The sequence below is a fragment of the Ptychodera flava genome, chromosome 1 (assembly GCF_041260155.1).
Source record: "Ptychodera flava strain L36383 chromosome 1, AS_Pfla_20210202, whole genome shotgun sequence".
NCBI lineage: Eukaryota > Metazoa > Hemichordata > Enteropneusta > Ptychoderidae > Ptychodera > Ptychodera flava.
In genome coordinates this window covers 41,087,276-41,108,982 of record NC_091928.1, presented here as the reverse complement: position 1 = coordinate 41,108,982, position 21,707 = coordinate 41,087,276, and the positions used below count along the sequence as shown (strand labels likewise).

Below are 21,707 nucleotides of genomic sequence, written 5' to 3'. Positions count from 1 at the left end.
AAATTTCAGTCATAGCTAAAACCAAATTCTACCGGTTTTTTTTAGCTTGACACAAAAAATCTGGCCGTTTTTGCTATTAAATCTATTTTATCTGGTACAAGCACATATCAAAAATATGAAATAGACTTTTAACAAAAAAAATATTGGGAATCTACAGCTGTAGCGGTCATATTTTGAAGGGTACTGCAAAATAACAGTGTTGCAGATTTGCATGCATTTTTGTTAAATTTGTCTTTTTATAAGTCATCTGTTGAGTCTGTTTTTGAATATAACCTAGTTTGTTAGGTATCATTAGAAAGATAATTTACTAATCTTTAGAATGACATATTGTAACATGCAATATCTTCTATAGTTTTCATGAAATATGACCAAAACTTACCCCATACCCCAAAATTTTCATTGAAAATTGCAGTCATGGCTAAAATTAAATTCTACCATTTTCTTTACCTAGACATATAAAATCAGGCATTTATTTGTATGAAATCTATTTGATTCGGTAATAGGTCATGTCAAAAATATAAAATAGACTTTTAACAGAAAAAAGATTGGAATTCTGTAGTTGTAACAGTCAGATTTTGAAGGGTACAGCAAAATCTCAGTATTCCTGACTTGCGTGCATTTTTGTTGAATCTATCGTCTTTTAAGTCATCTGCTGAGCTTCTTATAGAATATAATGTACGTTTTTAGGTATCATTAGTAAGATTATTTACTAGTCTTTAAAATGACATATTGTAACATGCAATATCTTGTACAGATTTTTATGAAATTGACAAAAACTTACCCCATACCCCAAAATTTACATCGAAAACTACTGTCATAGCTAATGTCAAATTCAAGCAATTTTTTACGCAGACATAAAAAATTAGACAATTTTTTGTATGAAATCTGTTTTATTTTGTACTTGGTCATATCAGAAATATGAAATGAACTTTTAACAGAAAAAATATTGGGATTCTATAGCTGTAACAGCTGTATTTTTAAGGGTACAGCAAAATCTCAGTATTCCTGATTCGCATGCGTTTTTGTTAAATCTGTCATCTTATAAGTCGTCTACTGAGCTTGTTATTGATTATAACCGGGTTTGTTTAGTATCATTTAAAAGGTAATTGAATAGTCTTTACAACGACATATTGTAATATGCAATGTCTTGTTTATTTTTCATGGAATATGACCAAAACGCACCCCATACCCCAAGGTTTATATTGAAAGTACTGTCATCGATAACGTGATCAAATTCCGTGAATTTTTAGCTAGACATGATAAAAATAGCTCTGTTTTGGTATTAAATCTGTTGTGTATGGTACTGGGTCATGTCAGAAATGTGACATATACTTTTAACAGAAAAAATATTTAGACTGTATAGTTGTAACAGCCATATTTTGAAGGGAAATGCAAAATCGCAGTACCGCAAACTGGCACCTTGTTTGTTAAATTCTTCTTCTTGTAAGTCATGTGCTGAACTTATTTTGTGACACAACCTGGCTTGTGAGGTATCATTAGTAGGGCAATTTATTCTTCTTTAAGATGACATATTGTAATATACAATGTAGTTTTCCTGGAATATGGTCAAATTTACCCCATACCCAAAAAGTTCAAATCGCAAATTACAGCTTATCTTAAATTCTACCATTTTTTGCTGCACATAATACAAAAGGCAATTCTTGTTTAAAATCTGATTTATTTGTTACAAACGTATGTCACAAGTATAACATTAACTTTTAACGGGAAGATGATACAATTTAGTAGCCATTTGGATCATTTTTGGAGGGAGGGGGAACCCATATATTGCAAATGTATGTGTTTCGGCAAATTTGCCCTGATACCTGGGTACCCTTCCAAATATGATCCAAAAGGCTACAAAATCATATTATGTTCCTGTTAAAAGTTAATTTCATATTTGTGACATACTTTTTTAACAAAAACACAGATTTCATAGATTGCATACAAGCATTGCCTTTGGTATATAAAGTTAATAAATTGTAAAAAATGGTAGAGTTTCAGATTTGCAGTAATTTGCTGTGTAAACCTTGGGGTATGGGGTAAGTTTTGGTCCTATTTCATGAAACCTAAACAAGACATTGCATATTACAATATGTCATTTTAAAGACTAGTAAATTACCTTTCTATTGATACTTAACAAGCTAGGTTATGTCAAAAATCAAGCTCAGCAGATGACTTATAAGAAGACGGATTTAACAAAAAAGCAAGCGAGATGGCAATACTGTGATTTTGCGAGACCCTTCAAAATATGATTGTTACAGCTGTAGAGTCCCAATATATTTTCTGTTAAAAGTCTATTTCATATTTCTGACATTCCCCAGTACCAAATAAAAAGATGTCATATAAAGCATTGCCTTATTTGTTATGTCTAACTAGAAAATTGGTAGAATTTGACGATAGCTACGAAAGTAATTTTCGATATAAACTTTGTGGTATGGGGTAAGTTTTCGTCATATTCCATGAAAACTATATCAGATATGGCATATAACAATATGTCATTTTAAAAAGTAGTAAATTAGCTTTTTAATGATACCAAATCATATGGTTATGTAATTAAATAAGCGCAGCAGATGACCTACAATGGGACAAAGTTAACAAAAACACATATGAGTCTGCACTGCTGTTATTTTGCAGTACTCCACAGAATATGCCTGATACAGCCATAGAATACCAATTTTCTTTCTGTTAAAAGCCTATTTCATATTTCTGACATGTTCCTGTACCAAATAAAACAGATTTAATAGCAAAAACGGCCAGATTTTCTGTGTCAAGCTAAAAAAATGGTAGAATTTGGTTTTAGCTATGACTGAAATTTTCAATGTAAACTTTGGGGTATGGGGTAAGTTTTGGTTATATATCATGAAAACAATAGAAGATATTGCATGTTACAATATGTCTATCTAAAGATTAGTAAATTATCTTTCTAATGATACCTATAAAACCAGGTTATATTCAAAAACAAGCTCAGCAGATAACTTATAGGAAGACAGTTTTAACAAAAATGCATGCAAATCTGCAACACTGTTATTGTGCGGAACCCTTCAAAATATGACTGTTACAGCTGTAGATTCCCAATATTTTTTCTGTTAAAAGTCTATTTCATATTTCTGACATGTCCCTGTACCAAATAAATCAGATTTAATAGCAAAAACGGCCAGATTTTTTGTGTCAAGCTAAAAAATGGTAGAATTTGGTTTTAGCTATGACTGCAATTTTCAATGTAAACTTTGGGGTAAGTTTTGGTTATATATCATGATAACTACACAAGATATTGCATGTTACAATATGTCATTTTAAAGACTAGTGAATTATCTTTCTAATGATACCTAACAAGCCAGGTTATATTAAAAAACAAGCTCAGCAGATAACTTATAGGAAGACAGTTTTAACAAAAATGCATGCAAATCTGCAACACTGTTATTGTGCGGAACCCTTCAAAATATGACTTTTACAGCTGTAGATTCCCAATATTTTTCTGTTAAAAGTCTATTTCATATTTCTGACATGTCCCTGTACCAAATAAAACAGATTTAATAGCAAAAACGGCCAGATTTTTTGTGTCAAGCTAAAAAATGGTAGAATTTGGTTTTAGCTATGACTGAAATTTTCAATGTAAACTTTGGGGTATGGGGTAAGTTTTGGTTATATATCATGAAAACTACACAAGATATTGCATGTTACAATATGTCATTCTAAAGATCAGTAAATTATCTTTCTAATGATACCTATAAAACCAGGTTATATTCAAAAACAAGCTCAGCAAATAACTTATAGGAAGACAGTTTTAACAAAAATGCATGCAAATCTGCAACACTGTTATTTTGCGGTACCCTTCAAAATATGACTTTTACAGCTGTAGATTCCCAATATTTTTTCTGTTAAAAGTCTATTTCATATTTCTGACATGTCCCTGTATCAAATAAAACAGATTTCAGACAAAGCAATGCATATTTTATTATGCCTAGCTAAAAAATTGGTAGAATTTGAGTTTTACTGTAATTTGCAATGTTAAATTTTGGGGTAAGGGGTAAGTTTTGGTTATATTTGACAAAAACTGTAGAAGATATTGCATAGTGCAATATGTCATCTTAAAGAGGAATAAATTACCTTTCTAATGATACCAAACAAGTGAGGTTATGTTAAAAAATAAGCTCAGCACATGACTTACAAGAAGACAGATTTGACGAAAATGCATTTGGCTTGGAAAATCGTGATTTTGCGGTACCCTTCAAAACATGACCATAACAGCTATTGCGTCCCTATATTTTTCCTGTTAAAATTCCATTTCGTATTCTAGGGATCCCAAGGGTTCTGAAAAATACAGGTTTGTTATCCTGGGGGGGGGGGGTGCACGTAGACCCCCTCTAGCCCACGGACTATCAGACATATTTCAGAGATGTCCGGATGTTTAATATTTCTCGGTATGCCCTTCGGGCCCGGTACTTTAATATATCCGAGATGTATGTCAGAGATATCTTGATATTTGCAGATCGAAAGTCTGTTTTGCAAAGTGTACTAATCATTATGAAATCTGCAGTTCATATAATAAGCATGACGATTTCCTGATACTTTTCCGTTTTCTCTATGAGAATTCAGTATAAGAAAGCAACAAGCACTAATATTTCATAATGTATTTGATACAGTGACATATTTTAGAAAAAAATAAATGACAAGATATTTTTCGTTCTCATTGATGCAACAATTTTCCTTTGTGTCACAGTTTTTCTATAAAAAAGTGTTTCTTCCTGGACTAAAAATAGTTTAAAAAGGCAGTTTTTGTCAGCGGCGCTTTCACAGTTTCAGTGTTAAAAGAAAGGTCCTCTCAGACACTGCACAAATTAAATTTGACTACAACTTATAAAAATAGCTCTCTATGGCTTCTTAGGACATGTATTTGGATGGCAAGTCTAAACACTCATCAGAGTTTTTTGATCTGCTTTTCACTCATTGATATTAATGATTGGCGTCCATTTATGTACAACAGTTCTGGATATGCTGCTGGTTATGCATTGAAAATGTGGATTACATTCATAGCTCATTCGAAATACTGTATTCAAACTTTAAAATTGAAACTTTGAAATTCCAATCCTACAACTGACATGTCATCAATTTCATTCAAACACAGAATGACTGAATGTTTAAAATATACCCAAAAATTTTATACATAAACATACATACATACATACATACATATATATATATATATATATATAATATATATATATATATATATATATATATATATATATATATATATACACAACCTTTTATTTTACCTTTGTCGTGGGGGTCACCCTATTTTCGAAAGTTGGAATGGGAGGTCAGCCACTTTTTTGATGTCGGCAAAAATAATCCACCTTGAATTCCTCCCCCTCCCACCGCCAGGTCGAAGAAACTGACCAGTCTCTAAATGGCCGCACTTTAAGGTTTGATCCCATTCAGACTGAATTATGGGATATTACACTTACCATCAGACATCGACAACCTCACGGAAAAACCTCTTGAACTCTGCCTGTTAGAACTCTGCTTGAAATTACCGGAATGTTGACATCTGTATGAGTACGGACTTGACCCGTTGGATAGCAGTACCAGATTTAATTTGAAAAATGATTCGACTTTTATGTTTGGCGAGACTTTGTTTGAAAAGGATATAGTCGTCGGAACTGCGCTCAAAGTTCGTATGGGACCCATACGACCAATGTAAACACTGTTTCCAAGGTACGATAGTGATTGATGAAAGTTAAACATATCTATCATAATCTACATCGTGTAATTTAAATGTTGCAGCTATGGTGATGAGGTGCATCTGGATATCTTGCACGAAATACATTGTTTGTAAACAAGAAATTCGCACAGGCGCAGTTCCGACGACCGTTTGCCTTTAAATTCCCTGACCTAACTTCGCGAAAGACGTCGACACAACCGACGTGAAGCCATCTCATGTTATAACAGCATGTGATAGGACCTATCAGCTATGACAGTGGTCTCGTCGACCGGGTTACATCCAAATATTAAAATAGATAGATAGATAGATAGATAGATAGATAGATAGATAGATAGATAGATGGGTAGACAGTAACAACAACAAATCAAAATCGGTAAACGAGCGTGACAAAAAATCTGATTCAATACTTTTATCTGTCAAAACTTTTTTAAAGGTCAATATGTTTTCCTGTAGCACACAACCAACACACAATCTACAATACTATGGGTGTCTCTCCAGTTATTGACGTACACCGAATCTTTACTTTCGATCTTTAAAGAGAAGTCATGATGAAAAATCCTCACTATATGAATTCATGGTCGATCTATTAAAGGAAGTGTTTATTAATATTCTTTTTCTTGCCTTTACAACAATACAGATTGAAAGTGAATTTATAGTACAGTTCGTGTATCTATACAGAACGGAAATCGATTGAGTTGACCTAGAACCAAATGCAGTCGATATCGATTGTCGTACTACTGGGGGAATGGAAAAAAAGTAATAAAATGAAATTTTCCCGCAAGTCCTTGAATCATTCGCCCTTTTTTGCTAGATTAACTATGTCACATCCCGGCGGTTACTATCACAGGAGGTGGACGGTAACTTCAAAGGGCAAACATACACGTTCCTATTCAAAAGACACACATAATGAATAGTGTCAGTGGCTGCGAAGTAACTTGAGTCGCCTCATGGAATTACCTTGAAGCCTGAAGCTAATAAAATGTGTGCAAGTCGACATAAGATACTCTGACGTACTCGTGATTTGAGATGAGCAGTTACTGGCGACTTTATCTATTGTCGCAGTCCGTTGGCTTTGTAACCCATTGGGTGGCAATTGAAAGTCCCCGCGGAAGGACCGGAGGGCTGCTCTTACTTTTGCGGGGTGTGTTGAAATACCGACAGCGGTTTCACGATGGGCGATGGCGGCACATTTTGATATATTCAGTCGCTTGCAGCCCCGTGCCATTCACGAATACGGGGAAACTTTTTCAAATGAAGAGGGGTTTAGGAGTGAAGCTGACAATGAAAGATTCGTGTTTTTGAGAACTGGCCTTTCTGTGTGGACTTTGGTAGGGGTACTACAAACCAGTAACATCTATTTATCGCCATTAAAATGCTCCAGGGAGTTTAATATGACCTTTGTTTGTATTTGGAACCATTTAACAAAAGAGAATATGTTTATGTACCTCTCGTCATAGCAAAACTGTAACTGTTTAACCTTATTGACTTCAATGATGTTATTGGGCTCCAAGGACTTATTCAATAGCATCCAACGCCCCAACATATGTTCCCTTAATACAGTCAAGTTTACTTTGTTAGCTGTAACCATGGTAACGGATCAATACCATCCTTCTCTAGCTTATCATCGACCAAAAACTCAAATACAGAAGTTTTGATTTTCCTCGCTAATTCTTACATTTTGAACGGAAACGCTAGCAGCTCCATCGTGAGTAATATTTGTTCCAAAAAAACCAAGTAAGTTGAGTTAAAGTGGTAGATTGATGCCAATATATGAACTTATTTAGTGATGACCTGGATGAACTATATCGATTTTTTTCTTCAACTTTCTCTTTCAACTTTTCTCTCCCCAACTTTGACACATTCACCGATGTTTTCGCTCTCCTGTAGAATGGTAAAAATTCCGTCGGTTTATATCTTTGCAAACGTTTATGGTAGAAGAGGAAATATTCAAATGACCGAGTTGTCAATTACCAAAACGTGTTTAACTGTAGCGGGCGCCTCGAAAGTGAAAGACTTCATCTTCTGCTCAAACTTTCCTCCATGAAACATTCAAGCATTATCTTACAAAACGAGGAATAAAAAATCAGGGGTCATCTTGCAAATGTTTTGTACCAGAGAAAAAAAACCCAATATTTATGTTAAATTCAAAATGGCCGCCTTCCCGATATTAACTATATTGGAAACAATAAATTTTCTATTTTCACAAAAATAAGACGGTGAAAACTTTAACCACCCAAGAGCTTCTAAATGAGTTCCACAAGTGGTAGCTCAGAATCGTATTGTGCAAAATCCGAATATCTGTCCCAGAAGCGCATTCGACCTTAAGAAAATTAGAAATTAAGAGATACGTTCTTGAACATATCATTTTGCTGTTCGCAGAGATGACAGAAAGAGTGAAATGCTGGAATTTAGATACTTACTAATAGACAAGCTTGAAGTTGCAGTCGGAAAGTGACATCTTTACCATGATTATCAATTAAACAGTTAATTCGTTCATTTATTATCATATTTTACATTCAGGATTTTCCATTCCAGACTCAAATAGGTGGGGGGGGGGGTATCCTTAATAAGGTTAGAATCTACCGTGGGATACATAGATCAAAAGCACACAAAAGCTGAAAAGTATTGACAACATTAAATCAAAAATACACAGTACAAATCAAAGCTAACTTAAAACCAAAAGCCATAAATGTTTGATCACAGAAAGCCAAGCGCACCAAATACAGCAAAAGTGAAAATTTTATCTCATATAGAAGACGTCAACTAGTATTATTCAGGTTATCGCTGCACCACCAACTATTTCAGAGATCGACTTTGCAAACGTCCCTTGACCCGTTTCGGTGCCAAATCGATGCAGTTGAAATTCAAAAGTACAGTTACATGGCCTTTACATGTAAAAGTCAAAAAGACAGAATACTATTTCATATCATAAGATTCAAAACAAACAAACAAAGGCGACTTGATGTCCGATTCTAATAAAGTCGCCAACTGCTACAGATATTTGAGAAATCTAATCGTTGTTTGATTTTATCAAACCGGGAAACTGATGTCAAAGTCATTCTAGTGGTTATTACCATTCGCCGCTCATTATAAGCACCTATTGATTTCTTCAGCAGAAACGATTATCTCAGAAAGCAGATACCGACGTTCTGTCATACTTTGCTTTATATCGACGACTTGGCCCTTGTATTTTCATGCCCCTTTCTTTTGAATCTTGTCTGTCTTTCTGTTCGACCGACTTTCAGTATGTCTCAGGCAATCTGTAGGTTTGTGTCTATATCACTGTAATCGCACTGTCTGTCTGTCTGTCTGTCCGTATGGATTGCACCAGTGTATCCCCTGGCCCATTTGTGTATTCTCTAATATCACCGTCTGTCTACATCTGTCTCTGTCTGTCTGTCTCTCATCCCCTATTTCCCCCTGAGTTGTTGTGCTCCTTGAGGAGACTTTCTTGCTCTTCTATCACGACATAGCGGTCCCTACGATTTCTGTGACAGTGGTTTCTCCTAGATGACGTCATCTAACAGAAATGGGAGGTTTGGACTTGAAATATGCGTCCAACTCTCACAACAGCTATATCAGGTTTTCGCTGCCGTGCCACCAGTACGATCGACATGAAGCCAGCGGCGTTTGCAATTCTATTCTCACTTTTCGTAGCTGTACCATCCTGGGTCACAGCGACCTCTCCCCTACACATCGTAGGGCTGTTCCCCTTGACATCTGTCCCTGGCTGGTTGGCCAGTCTGTCCACTCAGTGTCTGGTTGCCATAGATATGGCCATAGAAGATATCAACAATCGTGAGGACCTTTTGGCTGAGTACGAACTGACGTTTGTGCACAACGACACACGCGTAAGTAGCGAAATGAATATCTTCAACTCTGTATCTTCAACTTTTACAAATAATTGAAGACTTTTGTGTGACATCCTAATGTGTATATCATTAATTGGCAAAGTTCTAGCAAAAAATTAAAACAACTACAATGTTAAAGACAGTTTTATACCATACAACATGATAACACCATATTGAGTGCAATCATTGTATAGAGAATGAACACCAAGACATGTTGTAAGAGCGATATGAAAATAGGAGAGTAGTGTCATTCCTAAATTTGATCGAAGAATTTCTGCCGCATTAGGTGCAAATCGCACAAACCATAACCAAACCAAACGCATAAACGACCAAAATTTTATCAAAATTGTTTTACATTTATCAGGTGTAGTCGTGCACTATTTTTATCCATCGTGACAAATATTTTGCTCTTGGATATGATGTTTAACGTGGCGGATAAGAATCGAAAACTATATTGCTCACTCAGTGTATAGCGGTGCTTGAGTAAAATTACAAACTATGATCGACTTGGATACATAGTGGCGGCAGAAAAAGTTTACAACATTTTGACTCTCTTGAATGAACTGTTTCTTATCTAATAATACGACTTCCTTTATTTCAATGAAAATATTTATGTCAAAAGTCGAAAAACTTTTATTTCTTTTTAAACCTTTATTGGTTTCACGTGATAAGTTAGTGATGTTATCATTCAGCTTGATATATTACAATTGATAGGTTTTCTAATAGAAAACTCGCTCACCGACGTAACTACAGATGAAGCAAAATGACGCGAGTTAGGCTGACAAGTAAGCTGACAGTGAACCGTCCACACTAAATAGCTTGATGCGAACAACAAACTCAAATAAGTAAATGCAACAGATTGTGACTCTCGACTTTCAGATGGCACGTGTGAATGGGATGTGTGTGATGTACTAAACCATCGAGATAATCTCCCATTTCCATGCTATCAAATTTACACCAAAGAAACATGAACAAATGTAACGTTTATTCTCTCACAAGGTGGATATAGTATGGTTGTAACTCTTGGATACAGGTCATTTATTTTAAGACGGAGAGCACCATTTCTTGTTCTACATACTCCTATATGAATATCGAATCACGCCAACGCTAATACAACTTACAAACAATACTAGTATGTGTGTGTACATTGGTGAAACGGTATTTGTAATGTCTGAAATGACTTACAGTCGACACTGGCATTTACCTATCAACACCAATTACAACCACGTGTATAATATGTTTCCCAGTCTTTTTTTAAAATGGCAGGGTTAGAGACGTTCCTAAAGGACGCTTTTGACTGTAAAATGAAAATTTCACGCAATGAGGTAAAATGAAAACTTTACGCAGTGCACAAAAGAGGATAGTGATATTTTTATGTGAAACTTTCCCCTCTGATCGGTTTCATGCATATACGTATTGGCCCTGCGCCAAAGTTGTTTATTGTGGAGCAATGTCGTTATTATCCCAACAATACATATATATATAACGTTTTCTTTGCTCAGCAAATTACAACTATAGTTTGCAACTAGTTTACACAGTATACCCACGGACTTTTGTAAAAATCGTATATCTCGAGCTCTTTTGAGCTATTACAGTTCACATGAACTTCAAAGTGGAATCCATTGAATATGACAGCGTTGGAGACAGGCTTCTTTAAGCGATGCGAGTGGTATCGATTTTTTTCAGTGTAATATGAAGACTGTGTACAGCCCCTTGTGATGTGTGTGTGTGTGTGTGTGTGTGTGTGTGTGTGTGTGTGGGTGTGTGTGTGTGTTGCGGGGGGGGGCACATAATTCGTACACCTGCCACATCATCGGTATTTTAAGCAAAGAAAGGAATGTCGACATTCCACGTGCCATACAGAGATTTTAAAGATCGTTTCACAAGGTCATCAAGCGTTACACTCACTTGCAAAAGATCTGCTTTTCACTGGACACTGAATATACATACAATCTGTTTAAATAAGTTAAATACTAAGCTTGTCTACATGACTGTGGAAGTAGAACAGAAATCGCATTTTACAAATGGAGCTGAAATTGCTGTAAAAATACATTAAAAGGTACTGGCAATGGTGCACAGAGAAATTATACAAATGCCACCAGGAATTTTCGAGAAAGACAGAGAGATTTTTCTCTGGCGTTGCCATACATCTAACCCAAGAGGAGAAATACGTGTAGAGATGGCTAGCTTGTCATATATAGGTATTGTTTGTAGGTATTATGATTCTTCGGAAAATTCAAAAGCAATTTTAACCGAAAAAGAAAATAAAGTAGCTTTAAAATGTGAATTTGACGTCTTCAAAGTGTGAACTCGTATTGTTTGTGTGATGTCTCTACACAGACCTCCTTGCGCGAAATTTCTGAGCGAGTTTTTTGACCAGCGGCTTTAAAGAAATTTAGAATCATTATTTTATTTTATTCCGAAAAGACAAAAAATATCAAGAGTACACCAAGGAATTCACAAGAAGATTACGGGACACGACCTTAATATGTTCTGATCAGCCCCTATTCATGGATAATTGTGAAATAGCCGCTCTTAAAAGGCCTGTAATTTCGAGATATCGGAGCTTCATTCATAGGTCGTGTTCCAGACGTCAGTACACGACTGTTAGCAGCTATGTAATTCGTTTTATAAGCTTTAATTGGTGTACTCACAGCGCTGTATCAAGAGTTGACTTTAGGGGCATAATTCGTCTGATTTCATTAAAATTACTTTTCTTTGAGAAATCCTTTGTTGAACGTATTTTCTGCGCATGATATCAAATTGAAAGGCGTGTAATTTTTCATCTTCAGCAGTATTACTGATTAAATTCCAACGGGACTTTCGGATCTTTTTTGCATCATAGGGATGATTGCAAGTACAAAAGGTGATTTTGGGTTTGATAAGGCCTATCTTGGAATATTTCGTAAAATGTTCTTAGTCGCTTTCTTTCCCAAGAAAATCTGCCTCAGGTGGTTTGCAGAATATTGTTCGGTCGCCTTTACGAATTGTAAATTTATCAGGATGAACTTCTATCATAGTTTGATCACCTGTAGTAACCGTGGTATGTAATAAAATCTTGGCTTGATAGTTTTCTTTTGAAACTTTTCCATCCAACCGTTTCACAATTTACATTGAGGCAGAATGTGCCTCGGGAGGAGATATTCGGATTCTCAAATCACTACATTACTTTTCTGATCAACAGACTGTGTGGGCTCATTCTGAAGCTCTTGTAGTGAATGAAGTTTTCACCTTCTTACTTTTGTGGAAATCGAAAGTTTAATTTTTCCCAACAGAGTTAACAAAGGATGGCCGCATCTTTGAATTTCTAAAGTCGGTAACTTTGAGGTGATTTGTTTGTCTAATACCAAGGTTTGCATCGCGAATCCTTGATTTTATTTTTGATTTTGATGGTGAGTGGTTGAAAGTTTCGTTGAGGAAAGTTTGAGCAAATGTGTTCATCTTTCACTTTCGAGGCGCATACTACCTTAACAACGTATAGCAGATGCGATTTAAGGCCAAGGGGCCGACCCACTGCAGTTTGTTTATTTTTGTTTTGTCCCTATTATTGGAGATGATACATGTTATGCTATTATTTGTCCTGGGTGCAGTTCACTTAAATTTAGTTAAAATATTTGTAATTATCCTTTTATTACCTTTTGAATTTTCAATGCACGATCGCAGTAGTCTTTCACTACCGTAACACACAAATTTGAGGAAAGTTGACCTTTTCTGTTTCATAAAAATATAATACAGAAGAGCGAAGAAAAGTGACTTTTGCGAGACTCGGTCCCGACGCGTCCCCAATCCGCCTTCTTCACTTACCCAGAAGTGCCTCTTTTAAAGGAAACTATGGAGAAATTGTTTAGTTTATCAAAAAAACATATTCTAGGGAGGAGTAGGAATGTGTGATCCCAATATTTTCCGACTTCAATCGTATATTTGATTTGTGTAGACGCAAAACCAAACATCCATCGTCCATGAGTATGTACACCTTGCACACACGGTACAATGTACTGTGTGTCCCTATGACAGACAATTCTTGATGTTTGATCATGATTATTCGGACTCACTAATTTTTACAGTTATTTTCTGATCTACCACTTGTGGGGACTCATCTTAAAGCGCTCGGAGTCGGTAATTTCAAATTTTCGAAAATCTAAGATAGAATGTGAAAATGTTGAACTTTTCATATTCTATCCTAGGGCCCTGTCATACCTTGAAGATTTAGCCAGCGTATGCCGACGTATCAAAATTTCTCTAAAACGCCGGCTTGCTGTACTAACGATGTATTTTCCAGTAGCGTATTCATAACGCACTCATAGGTTAAAAATACTTGTACGTGTTTGACCCAGTTCGCTAAAACTTGTTTTTTTAATCTTTCAGGGTTCTCAGGGTATCGCCCTGAATTTACTGTACGATCACCTCTACTCTCCGCCGACCAAAATCGCCGTGTTTGGTGAGATTATGTCGTCTATCACGGAACCAACCGCCGAAGTCACTGGCTTGTGGCATGTATTACAGGTGTCGATCCCGTGTCTTACTTATTAGATTTTATAGTCTTAAGGTAGCATGCGCCTCGAACAAACACTCCCGAAGGAATCTTTCAGCCATTCTCTTTCAAAATCAAGAATAAAAACTAGGGGGGGGTCACCGTGCAAGTTTTGGTATATGTACTAGCGAAACAAATTACCTAAGATTTACCGATATTTGAAATTCAAAATGGCAGCCATCCCTGAACTCTATGGACAAAAATTAAATTTTCGATTTTCGGAAAAGACGGTGAATTTTTTTCTTAAACCTAGGCCTTTAAAATGAGCCCCAAGTGGTATATCAGAAAAGAATTGTAAAAGTTTTAGAGTCCGAATATCTCTCCCCAAGACGCATTCTACCTTAAAGTATGTTTATATGATCACGTGCCATATTTTTATGAATCTTACCGAAGTTTGCAAAATCGTATTGAAATCTCGCTACACTCCTTGTCCCTCTCTAGAAGTCATCCAATGTTAGTGTTGTTTTATGTTCTCTTTTTCTCTTTTTCTGATCTAATTCATGCTTTTTGTCGAAAAATGTAACTTTTAAAATCATCGATATCATATAACGCATTGCTAAACCCTCGTCATATTATAAGCAACGTTTCATAGTTCCAAACCATGTATGGCGCTACTCATGGATATATATAGTATCTAGATTTTCCCAGAAAACTTTAATCATGTCAGATTAAGGTCCAACGTTGATTGATTATCCCACTTTTCAGATATCGAGTTCCTGCATGTCCCAGAACTCGATAAGATATTGATAAACTAAATCTATCAAATTTGAATTTTCGATATCTGTTCTAACAGTTGTGTATGCTGTACAATTTATCTAAACTTTGCATACATTTCCAAATACGAATTACCTAATGATATTTCACATTTTGAAGTAAATGTGCGATGACCAGTCGTCAACTTGGGGAACAGCGTCGAAACTTTTCAAATTCACTTGTGAAAGTTAGCGATTTCATCACTCCACTAGCTGTTCTCTTGACTAGGCACGATTCACTCAAAAATGGTGAAAAGTTACGGACTTTTCAAGTGCCAGCATTGTTCGTGTCTTCAAGAAAAGTTAAACCATTCTCTCTGATTGTCAGGAATAAAATAAGCTCGGTTTAACCATGCAAATATGTGAGGTAGAGCAGCTGAGGTTCGAACATATCGATATGCTAGTTCAAAGGGAAATGACCACCATTCTCTGTGCCAGACACACAAAATTTCGGATGTTCATCAAAACATCACAGTGACGCACACACCCTCAAAAACCAAAACACAAAAACAAAACAATCAAAACAAGCATATGAAAGGATGAGGTCAATTTGTCTCGCAAATATTACACGCTTTAGTTGACAAGACATGTTATAAATTTATGACATGGGGCTAGATTTGACAACATAGCTGACTGTCGGCAGTTCTGTTTTATTATACAAGAAGACATCATTTCCTAATGACGTCTGTCACTGAGCTACCGGATTAAACGCAATAAGTCCGCCTCGCTGTTCAGAAACATTCTATGAATTATCAAATTGTCAAATTTTCAATGCCGCGAGCAAGTTGGCTCGATTGTAAACACCTGAGCCTATTAATTCATCCGGCGTTAACAATGTGACGGTACCAGATGTACCGACGTCGACGATGATTGGACAGCTGGGAAAAAGTCAAACTCGATTTTCGTCAAAGCTCTTGTAAGATGTCAACACCGTTCAATCACGGTGGATCAAATATTTCGATTTCTTGAGGATTAAAAGATGAGTCAGGTGCTATCAGAATCAATGCATATAATCTAATTATTCGGGCTTCGATAGCTCTGTTTGACGCTTTGTCTTCTTTTGGATCTACGTCACGACAACTAAAACCGCAAGACATTCAAATTAGCGCCTTTACAGTTTTTGTCCCGCCATACTTTTAGTTAGTTTTCCTGCCTTCGTGAACTTGTGAACTTGACGCCAGCTGTAATAACTTTGGTAATGAACATAAGAACGCACAGTATTCAACAATTATCGCCATAATACTAACTTTCATTTTTCAATATACATTTATCACAACCGTAAAACCCGTGCAAAACTCATAAAATTTCCATACTTTTCTTTTTATCTTGTTTATCTCTCTCTCCCTCTCTCTCCATTCTCTCTCTCTCTCTCTCTCTCTCTCTCTCTCTCTCTCTCTCTCTCTCTCTCTCTCTCTCTCTCTCTCTCTCTCTCTCTCTCTCTCTCATATTCTAGTTTGCATTCGCAACGTCTTCGATGCGCCTCTCGGACCGGAACACCTATCCACACTTCTTTCGCACAACTACGTCAGCAGCAGATATGAACCCTGCAATCAGGGACATCATGTACCAGTTCGGTTGGTACAGAGTGGCTACTCTACACGAGACAGTGGAGCCCCATTCTGGGGTAAGACCTTTCACATTGTTACCTAGATGTGCAACATTTAGATAAAGGCATTGCGCGGCTCTAAAAATATTTTTGAAACTTTGCTCATAACAAACTTCAAACAATTCTCTTCCATGACAAACGTTAGGTTCACCCGCAAATCTTTGGATCAGAGAATCTTACCGGAAATTTTCCGATATTTTAGATAAAAATTAACGGGGTAAACAAAATTTTCGCTTTTCTCATCAACAAGACTCTAAAAACTTCAGGAGACAGACAAACAGAGAGACAGACACAGACAGATAGACAGACAGGCACAGGGACAGATCATGGAAGTATCGTAAAAAAGGCGTACTAGTATTATACTTGAAGCGATACTACAAACTGATTTCTTGTCCACGGCCCGGGTTAGGATTCTTTCTTGTGAATATAGCAGTGCATATTAGAAGCGCGAACGCCATCAGTGAACACTTTTTAGCGTGAAGTAGCTGGAGTCCTACAGTCTTACTGGGTGTTCAAATTACCAGTTTAATGTAAATCATTCGACGTAGCCAACTTCAGTCTACTATGTGGCGCATAATCAGGGCCAAACTGTGATTTTTCAATTTCTGGCTGAATAAAAACAACACATCGTCTTTCTTTTGTCTTTATTTCACCAGGTTACCAATAATTTGTTATCTGTCCTAGAAAGTACCAACATCAGCGTGGAAGCCGCTGAGAGTTTCTTAGGCGATCCCAGAGAAGCTCTCCAGAGACTCAAGGTATGAACTTATCGAACGTCGTACTATCTTCCATGCACGCTTGTTCGTATCTGCAAAAAGGCATACGTCATACATTGTCACAAGGAGTACGTAAAAACTCTGGTGTGTGACCAGGAAGTATTGGAGCCATTGCAGCCAGGCAGCTTTTAAGATGGATAGAAAGATACGACACCTGCTGATGTATTTTGGGTTTCACTCAATTAGATTTTTGCTGAGTCATCGCAGTCAAAATTCGATTTTTAGATGAAAAGTATATTAGACATTTTGCCGAACGGGTAAACCTGCCAATAAGTCAAGCAAATATACCGTTAAAATGTTATTTTACATTAGATAGATAGATAGATAGATAGATAGATAGATAGATAGATAGATAGATAGATAGATAGATAGATAGATAGATAGATAGATAGATAGATAGATAGATAGATAGATAGATAGATAGATAGATAGATAGATAGATAGATAGATAGATAGAGAGAGATACAGAGAGAGATAGAGAGATAGAGAGATAGATAGATAGAAAGACTACGGTATATAGCGAGAACATTGAAGAAGATAAGAAGACAATAATTCTAAAAGATGCAATAATTGCATACTTGTAGTCTATTTCAGAGAAATTCTTGCACTAGAGATACACAATTAGTTTTCATGCGTAGGAGGATCGTATTAAAGAAGAAGCTTGCAGTATTGTCGAGGGGGAAATGACTGTCAACAAGTCCCGCTAATTGTGTCTCAGAATCACGTAGATTTGACAAATGTGACACTATGGTTGACATCCTAATCGCATTAGGACTAATCTAATCAGAACATTACACTTCCTGATCGCATTGTGAATCTTATCTCGGTTCTAGGCGAAAGACATGCGGATCGTTGTGATAAATGTGTACGAGTCGACGGCCAGGCAAGTCTTCTGCCAGGTAATCTTTAGAACTCAATGCCTTACTCTTTAGAGATATTCCTTGGAAAAGAAATGAATTTATAATTCCTTTCTCTATGTTGCTAAATTTTCTGCCTCTCTCTGTGGCGCCGTCAGCTCTGTCTGCCAGTCTTCTGTCTGCATGCCTTTCTGCCTGTCTGTAAGTCTTGTCTGTCTACTTGCCTGCCTCAGTCTGTCAGCTTGTCTCTATATCTCTGTCTGTCTGTCTGTTCGTCTGCTTGTCTCTGTTTCTTTATCTGTCTGCCCGCCTGCCCGCCTGTTTGCCTGTCTGTCTGCGTGTCTGTCTGTCTGTCTCCCTCTGTCTCCTCTCCCCCTCTCTCTCTCTCTCTCTCTCTCTCTCTCTCTCTCTCTCTCTCTCTCTCTCTCTCTCTCTCTCTCTCTCTCTCTCCTTTTAAACTCATTTAATGACAACGCGACCATGGTCTGAAATTCGTACAGGTGAAACGCCAAGAGCCCCCTGCTAATGTGCAGCATCTCGGAAGCTGATGTATGTGTGATCGGTAGACTTTAATTATTTACAGCAACTCAAGGAGTCTGTAACTAAGGTTATGGTGTATCTGATTGGCTGTTTGGAAATGAATCAATAGTTACAATGACATTAAGCCAACTGATAAGCGACTATATTGTAGGGCATGCCCTAACACAGCAACAAGAGACTGGTGTACATGATGTCATGTCAACAAGCGTAACTGACCACAAAATCGTGCATTCCTACGAGGATCTCATAAATATTAAGAACGGAAATCCCCGAAATACATTTAAAGCTTTAAATCGCAATGCAGTAAATTGGTAAAATTTGTTGTTGCGCATCAAGTAATATTTAGTAGTCAAACCACGGTGTTACTTCTAATATTTTCTGGAGGTGGGTCGGGAGCTGGAGTTGAGGGTGCCGCCAAAGGTGAAAACATGTAATCCATGGGCTCTCCTAAACTTGATACATTTGGACCTAGGGATTTTTCTTGTCAAATTCTGGGTATGCCTTCAGGCCAATTACTGTTATCCTATTGCTTTTCGGGGGTTTCCTAAAGCTTGGGAGCACTTCTTAAGTTATCGACCCATATTTGGATGGAAAGCCGACCCATGCTCCAGTTCTTTTTTATCATGAAAAAAGTGACCCATTCAGGCAACACATGGGAGTGCTATTTGAGAGACTTAAAATGAAACTTTGACCAAAATAGCTGGAAACTTTGATAGAGAAACCAAGAAGGCGACAGACAACGGGAATCAAAAAAGCGATTGCTTATTTATGAGTGAATTCTGTAAAATTCTAAAATTGCTTCTGTCCTGCTAAACATTTCGTACTTTGCAGCCATTGCTGTATATCATGCAATAAAAAAGTGGGAACTATTTATACAGTTTTTGAGGTAGCGACTGGTGGACGAGGAAGCGAGTTGATTTTTCACTTTTACCGTATTTATTCGCACATAGGCCCACAAACTCGGTATGTTCGGACAGAAATACGCCTGGTTTCTGCCTGGTTACTATAGTTTGAATTGGTGGCAGCGTGTGGGTGCGGGGATCAACTGCACGGTGGCTGAAATGGAAGAAGTGATCGATGGCTATTTGACGGTGACTTTCAGCATGAATAGCCTAGACGATGACGTCACTGTATCTGGTCAGGTATGCATGACATTATTCCTAGTCTCTGTGCTTGGCGTTGATTCCGGGATGCCCCATCTTCATTCAGATTATTTCAGTTTCACCTTTGAACCCTGACCCCAGGTGGCCTATGACACAATTTGGAGATTTATGGCTGAAAAGGGTTTCAAGAGTAAAAAATCGACTGTGATGGGAAGATCATTCTTTCTGCGCAACTGAAAAAGTTTAACGTTTTTGGGCAAAAAACAAAGGTAAATCCGAAAGGCACTTCTTTTCAGCTTTATGAACCATTTTTCTTGAAATTTCAGACTCCACCAGCATTCAGGGCACGGGTAAGGGATGCTCTTGGGGAGGACGTTGACTTCGGCCAGAGTCCAGCGGCGAACGCGTACGACTCAACCTGGGCGACGGCGTTCGCGCTGAACGACTCTCTGTCGGATATTGAACCTAAAACACTGAACATGTTTGAGTATTTCAATGAGGAAATGACTGACACGTTTACCGAAAAAATGGAAGCTTTATCGTTTGAGGGAGTCTCGGTAAGTTCAACCGACAAAAAACCCTAAGAATTAAAACTTTGGGACTGTTGGGTGGTTTCACAGTCTCAAAATGTTGGCAATGCATTTATGCTAACAAAACAACTTTATTTATTCAGAGGAAAGTGTTAAGGAAAGTGGCATCTGAAAGTTTTGCCGACTTTGAGTGCGTAGCTCAGTATGAACTAAAACGTATGGAGGAGGAGCTTTCTCGTTTGTGGCTGGCTCCACGACTTTGGAATTCCCTACCATGTGACATTCGACAAGCATTCACTGTGAACAGCCTGAGCTTCAGGCAAAAATTAAACACTCTTTTGTTTGCCAGGACACATAAAGTACACGGACTCAACAGCGCCTCTGAGAATAACATGCATATGACCTATTTATTTTGGCGCATTATAAATATTTTGATTGATTGATCGATTGATTGATTGATTGATACTCTGACAGTAGGCTTGACAAAACAACAACTGAAAACAACATATCAAGGATTCAATTTTGAATGGCAATAATCAGTCATGTAAGTTGAAACATTAATAGTTGTGCTACTGTCAATTACTGTACCATCTTTGAATTGAATATTTTACTTTGTGTTCCTATGAAACGGTAGATTTAATTCGCCCTCTGCTCATTCTTGTGCTTTGATGATCTTGACAGGGTCCAATCAGCTTTAAGGGTGCAGATAGACAAGGTCCATTCCTGATAGAACAGTGGAGAGGTAAGTTACAGCCTTGAAATAGGTAGGATCTGTTATTTTCAAATGTATGGCACATTCATTAAGACAATTTGGACAAAATGTTTGTGACCTCTCTAAATTATTATTAGAGTACTGTGTCAATGATATATATATATATATATATATATATATATATATATATATATATATATATATATATATATATATATATATATATATATATATGTCGGAGAACAAATGACACATCATTTGAACATTATTAATAGGACTAAGCACAGCCTATGTGTTATCCGTCTACCAATCAGACTCTTTGGTAACTTTCATCCAATGACTGTGGACTATAATCTCCCGCCAAAAAAATGTTTATCCTTTGGTGTTCTATTACATTCGGTGCATGCGCTTTGGCGCCTTTATATGTAATTGCTACAGTTGTGTTCCGGTTGGCGCCTTTTTTATCTCACGGCGTGTTCAGTAATAAAGCTTGTGTTCTCAGCATGAACTGGTGTCGTTCGCAGTTCTGTGTATAAGTCAGACAAGAACCTTGATCATAAAACCCCATCACGACATTTTTTGGTGCCGAGACCAGGATTAGGATGTCTGACGAGGAGCAGCAACCAACTGAAGCCGAGCAACTGGCAACGAAATTGGCCAAGTTGAAACTCAAGCGCAGGGGACAACGTGCCCAAATGACGAGGCTGTTCAACGTGCAGAACAA

General features: G+C 37.1%; 1 protein-coding gene across 1 annotated transcript; it reads left to right on the top strand.

The window, feature by feature from the left end:
- Nucleotides 1-9,322: 9,322 nt before the first annotated feature.
- On the top strand, nt 9,323-21,584 carry LOC139144896 (gamma-aminobutyric acid type B receptor subunit 1-like). The gene is made up of 9 exons (XM_070715727.1): nt 9,323-9,576; nt 13,942-14,079; nt 16,313-16,483; nt 17,122-17,223; nt 18,075-18,140; nt 19,589-19,780; nt 20,068-20,298; nt 20,953-21,013; nt 21,508-21,584. Exons 1-9 carry the CDS (start codon nt 9,340-9,342, stop codon nt 21,582-21,584), a joined length of 1,275 nt encoding a protein of 424 aa, XP_070571828.1. The 5' UTR covers nt 9,323-9,339.
- Nucleotides 21,585-21,707: the final 123 nt, after the last annotated feature.